Below are 6,143 nucleotides of genomic sequence, written 5' to 3'. Positions count from 1 at the left end.
CTAAATAAATAGCTCATTTCATTCAAATTCACGTCCCCAACAACATGATGACGAACCAGTTTTACTGTTTTAGGGCTAGTAATTAATCACAACATTTTGGCATTAATAAAACCTCGTGTCAAGTTGGAAAAAAAATAGATTCGTGCGAGAATACCGGTAGTAATACCAGGTTTTGAATATATCTGTAAATCCGAATCTGCCTCATTTTCAACTTAAAAAATAACTAATGACGAGCAAACGAACTATACGTTGACCCATTGTTAATCACGTTCTTGGTGAATTAAAGAAATCTGCTTTTTGCTTGTCTATACAAAATCACTAAAAGTATTTGCAAACATTCCACTCCCTAAATATTAATCGATCGGTTAAACTGATGTAAGACTAAATGTTTTGGGAAGAATACGTTGTTTTTGGGTCAATTTGAGACGCAAAGCATTTATAAACATCTGGTATCATTAATTACCTGATCAGAGATTGCCGGTTAAACTTTAAGTACGTATAACGCAATATCAAGTCAATTAATACTACAGGTTATATTCCTTACTGACCGATTTGCCAATGGGGCCCCCTGATTCAATTTTAATCTTAATTCGCCTCTGCTTTGGACAATTTATCAGTTGCAAGACTGAAAAGACAATTTAGCAAAAATGTTTTTCTCAATAAACTTTTATTTTCTGCAAGTGCCATCGTGGGTTTATACTTATTTTATACATCGTATTTTAGGAATGAAAGTGGATTCGTAGTTGTCTATATTGTCTCCCCTTATATTTCGTTAAATAAATTTTTTGTAAAAATGATGTCAATTTTCTATGTTTTATTGGTCAACAAAGAGCCGTTCTACTCATAAAAGAAGCTCAACGTGTTTATGTAAATCAAAGAAAATAATTACATAGAAATGCAGAGAAATGTAGTAGGCCTGTACGATGTCACGTACTATTACGCTAACACAGATGAGTGCGAAGTGGGCCATATCAAATTCTGAAGCTAACATCCATGGAGTATCTTTGCAAAGCTACTACTGTACAAGCTAATATGCAAATGCATATATACCATCATGCAAAGAAATACATTACTTATTTCAAGCACTACTTCACTTTTTGTATTTACCGTACTATACTTTTATTGTTAGTAGTGCAGGTTTACATCTTTTATTGAACATAGTTTTATTGATAATGGTAGGAGTTTTTTGTATTTTGCACATCAAAAATTGAGGACAATATTAGCAGTTTTTCGCCTACACCGGTAAAACTGCTAAAATTTAACAGTAAGCATATAAATAAAGCTTAAAGCCGAGCAAAATGCCTACTAAGTAAACATAGCATTGGGAGCGTAAAAACGTTTAACGGTTCAATAGGTTTGTAAAACATTTCATTGTGATTTCATAAAGTTAAATTTCAAATTTAACATGGATTTAGAACACGAGGGATTTTAGAACATTTTTGGACTTGCGCAGTACTGTGCTGTTTCGTTGTGGAAAGGAAAAAATTATGTGTGCACGCACAGTTGGTAAGTTATCAGTAGATGGTAGCCATATTCGTCACTGTACTTCGGGAGTGTGAGTGACAAGCACTTCCGAAAGGTGCAGCAGGTCAAAGAGAGACGGGTAAGATTTTCCGGTACCGGTACTGTGGATCGGCCAATGGATTTGGTCAGTATCGTATAACGTATAGTCGTATACATAGCACAGGTACGTACGGTACCATACCATAACTCCCAACGAAAGAAAGCTTCAAACATAGGACTCTTTCAGTGAATTCAGAACAGTCGTTTGTTGAACTCTTTTTAGCTCGGCCAACTAAGATCTTTGCAGAGAGCGAAAACGCCTGTAGGTTTCATTTGCAGTAGATGTGGCCGAGCCCAGTGCGACACAACTATTGCTTTCAAGTAACCTCGATATAATTCGGTAGTACTATAGTAGGTTATCCTTCACGTTGGCATGTTGGTATTTCTGAAAGATGAAGAATGCAGAAGCATAATTTAGCTTAAGTTGAATCGGTTTTAACACAAAAAATGTAGCAGTTTATAAGATGATGTTTACCAATGCAGTACATAATTAAATGAAAAATAATGAGTGGATTAATCATTAAACTGTCAACGAGTTATTGGAAATTTTGACGGGTTATAAAATCGTTTTGCTAACATGCTAAACTTGTGGTACTGTGGTGAATTGCAGTGTAGCCTATTTATGGCACGAAAGCACGTCTTGAGCTAACTAACTAAAAACTTCCAAACTTTTCTAAAATATTGTTAAGTAAACTATGGTACTGGTATTATTTTATAAAATTACGCGATGCACAGCGAACATATTCCAGCACTTAATTTATCGCAGGTGATAGGGAACTGACGTACTGCAAACAGTGAAACACTCATAGCGTCATGGATTTTATGGTTATATTTATTAGCCTATTGATTGCTATGGTGACTGCTGTACGGGTACCACAACCTGGTATAATCCAAGACCGCGTCAGCTCGGAAGATGCGCTTTATTTCATTAAGCCCCTTTATGCTGGCACAGCGTTTCGACTTAAAGTAACCAACCACCAGCCATGCGAAGTGAGAAATTCGTCGTTTACGTTTCGATGGGAAATCAAAGGGTCGTCTTGCTTTGGACGGTAGGTTTCCAATTTTTATCCCATTTGAATTAAACTCTTGAAGTATAAAATAACTTTCTTGCTTCCGGATTTGTTAAAACATTCACAAAAATGAAAAACCCTGTCTGCTATTCCTTGCATACCTGTAAACTAACATTCAATTTAGGACCACTGTAAAGTCGTACTGTAATAAAATCAACGGGGATATTGGTCCAGGAATAAAATTAATATCGTTAATATTTTAGTCAAACCGGTAGCAATTCAAAAACACATTTCACTAATAGATGTTTTCATCCTATTTTGACTATGTTCTGCTTTGATGTTCAAAATGTCGTCTGATATTTTTACTCTTTTGTTTATAGACTGCATTGGCTTAACTCGGATGCAGGACGCCAAGACGTATTCAATTACTGGAAAGATGAATCTATGTTTTCAATCGCCAATTACAATGATTCCCATCAAGGCGACGTCATATCCTGCGGAGAGTCTGTGAGCCTGCACTTTCAGGATTCATGGAAACATAGCGCGAACAGCGACAACTGGCAGCATGGCGACGGTCTGATGCCCGAAGATCATATGGAAAATAATGAAGATGGTGGACAACTGATCGCTGTTGCTCCCAGTTATGGCGCCTATTTCATTCTAATAACTGTTCGTCAGAGCTACCCATCGGATATCGACGTTGTATTGTCAATGAAAGGAAAATATGGGTATTTGTCAACGGAAGCGGTACCAGCATTGTACTTACATGCAGTTATGATTGCATTTTATGCGATATGCTTGTTGTGGGCGATAGCGGATGTTTCAAGAAAACTGACCAATGAAGTACACCATTACTTAGTCGTAATGACCGTCCTTTTAATTACTTATAACGCTCTGTGTTACGCCAATTATAGTTATGTGCGATACGTTGGTTTTAGCAGCACAAGTCTCAATTTGATATCACTCATGTTACAGTCCGCCAGTTATGGTTTCATGCGATTATTCATTTTGTTTCTTTGCGGGGGGTTTGGAGAAACATTTCTTGAAGTTCATCCTAATCCTAAAACAAAACCATTTCTCTTAGCTTTTGCATTTTTTGTTTTCTACCTCTCTTATTCGTGTGCTCAGCTTTACAATGGCACGATTTATTTGGTGCAAATTTTTGTGATACTGCTTTGTGTAGCAGATGCTGTCATTTTGTATCATGCAGGTGTATTTTATATGCAAACTAAACAACGCCTCAAAAGTCAGAATGTACCATCGTTCAAGGCCAAATTCTATAAATTTACAAATCTGCTTAAATTTCTTTTCATCCTTTGCATCGTTATTATTACAGTTGTTATCTGGTCCACTGCCACTGACTGTTCATACGACTGGTACTTCACAAGTGTTTTCGCCTGCCACTGGGCTCTTTTTCAGTTGATATTTGTAGTTGGCATCGGTATAATATACAGATCAAAAAGTGGTGTGTCCCCCAAACGTTTAGAGTTATTTTTTAAGTAAGTCGTCTAATGTTGTTTTTATATTTCTTGTGTATTCGAACATGTTAGTTTGGAAGACTTGTTTACTGTTTGTTTTCTTATATTACATGGTACTCTCTTTATAATATTTCGTGCAGTTTTGAAGTGTTTTTTGAACACTTTGTGCGTAATTCACATTTTGTTTCATTGAATTTTGTTTGGTCGTATTTGAGTCTGCTAATGTGAATTGTGATGTTAGATCGTAGATAACATGACTTTCTTTCTTGTAAACGAATATTCTGAATAGAATTTTGGTCTTGCCATGTATGGTTTGGACTTTGATGTTTGATCTTTGCACATTTAAAAACTAAATCACAACATTTGTCACAAGGGTCTGTAATACATATCACAGACCTTTTTGTACCCACAATTGCTTGTTTATATTTATTGGAATACAAATTAGAAAGGAATTGAATTAAATTAAATTTGAATTAAAGTTTGAAGACGCCTACTACAGTGAGCCTATATTTCAAGTTAATTAACTTTTCTGTTGTCGTATAGTTAATTAGTTGTGCATTGGGCGTATCTTCGAGTGCTGTTCATTGATTTGTTAGTACGTTTTGTTTGCCGTATTTTCGATTACCATCACGATAATTAAAACCTAATTTGGACTGTTGCAATGTGCTTCTTAGAAAATGGTCCATATAGCTTTGTAAAGAATATGTTGTAAGGGTTCATGACCCAAGAAAGGTTAAACAATGCGTTAACTCACTCGGGTTAGCCTCATCAATGCAATGATGCTTGCTTGCCCTGATGAAGTTAACCCGAATGGGTTAACGAAACATTGTCTGAAATAAATTTCTGTGTCTCACCAGTTTGTGCCTTATATTTAATAGCCTACTGTAATCCCTGGTGGCAAACACAGTATTTTTAAAACATTGTACGTTTTGGATGTGATGTGGACAATTTGTACCACTTTTGGACTTGACACTCATACTCATAAAAACTTTAAAAATGCACGAAAAGTATTAGTTTTTCAAAATTTTAGACGTATTAAACAGAGAAGCGTAATTTTTGACATGATATTATTTTTACTTAATTTAGTCTTGCTAATTGAAAACCAAGAAATATTGCATTAGCTTATAAATATGACCGTTTAGGCGCATGCAGTAAATATAAATCTAAAGTTAGTTAGTTTGTAAACGACGTGATCGTTTTAACTAGATCCTGTTGAAAGTACCGTAAAAGCGAAGCAAACTTGAGAACAGCAATTGTGTAAATTGTTCAAATAAAACTATTCCTTTACATGACTCTAACTTATGAATGATGGCGTAACCTTGTAGACTAACTTTTTATGATTCAAAAGTAGCAACAAATCAGCCTACTTTCTAGGTATAATTATTGAAAACAGTAGTCCTATATTCTTTACTATAATACACTACCTCCCTAATGCTTTAGCTTGCTTTGTCAGGTGTAATTAATAACTAACAAGTTGGCAAAAATACATTTCAAAATAATTAAGCTTAAAGATGTGCTAGGTCATGCAATAATACTGCAAATTAAGAAATGCTTCGCCACCGAAATTCCATCTTCAAAAAAACTATATTGCACGACATGACGTAACAAAAAGTAAAACATATTTTACCCAAAGTTACTGTACAGTACTGGTAAACCGAATAAGAGATGAATAGCAGAAATACAGGTAAAAAAATAAATGTACAGTAGTATACGTATATAGTAAATTTGAAACTAAGTACAGGTAGTAAGTTCTTTGAGGCGTCCAATAAAGCCAGCATATACTTTTTGAGGCCGTTTCGAGCAAATATGCGAGCTATACCACGTTTTTTCTCAATTTGCAATATAAGCGGTTGTTGTAAATTAATTTACGGATAACCAGATAATATACGTATAGTCTATTAACTCTAAATCATTCATGCTATCTCTCGATAAGCTAAAATTTTCCGCTATAAATTTATGGCTTTTCACAAGACAAATATCATTTCTGCGGCCGATAAAACCCTATTATAGCGTACCGCTGGGGGTTGACCCGGTTTCGCCCACGAAAACTGCTTTGGGGCAACGCTGACAGCTTTAAGGCATATATAGCGCT

General features: G+C 35.4%; 1 protein-coding gene across 1 annotated transcript; it reads left to right on the top strand.

Moving 5' to 3' along the window:
* The first annotated feature begins 1,482 nt into the window (after positions 1–1,482).
* On the top strand, positions 1,483–4,699 carry LOC143466069 (transmembrane protein 87A-like). Its single transcript, XM_076964671.1, has 2 exons — positions 1,483–2,612; positions 2,954–4,699. Exons 1-2 carry the CDS (start codon positions 2,377–2,379, stop codon positions 4,074–4,076), a joined length of 1,359 nt encoding a protein of 452 aa, XP_076820786.1. The 5' UTR covers positions 1,483–2,376; the 3' UTR covers positions 4,077–4,699.
* The last annotated feature ends 1,444 nt before the right edge of the window (positions 4,700–6,143 follow it).

The sequence above is a fragment of the Clavelina lepadiformis genome, chromosome 7, assembly GCF_947623445.1.
Source record: "Clavelina lepadiformis chromosome 7, kaClaLepa1.1, whole genome shotgun sequence".
Taxonomy (NCBI): domain Eukaryota; kingdom Metazoa; phylum Chordata; class Ascidiacea; order Aplousobranchia; family Clavelinidae; genus Clavelina; species Clavelina lepadiformis.
The sequence above is the reverse complement of the archived record's forward strand: the minus strand, read 5'-3'. Positions and strand labels throughout refer to the sequence as shown.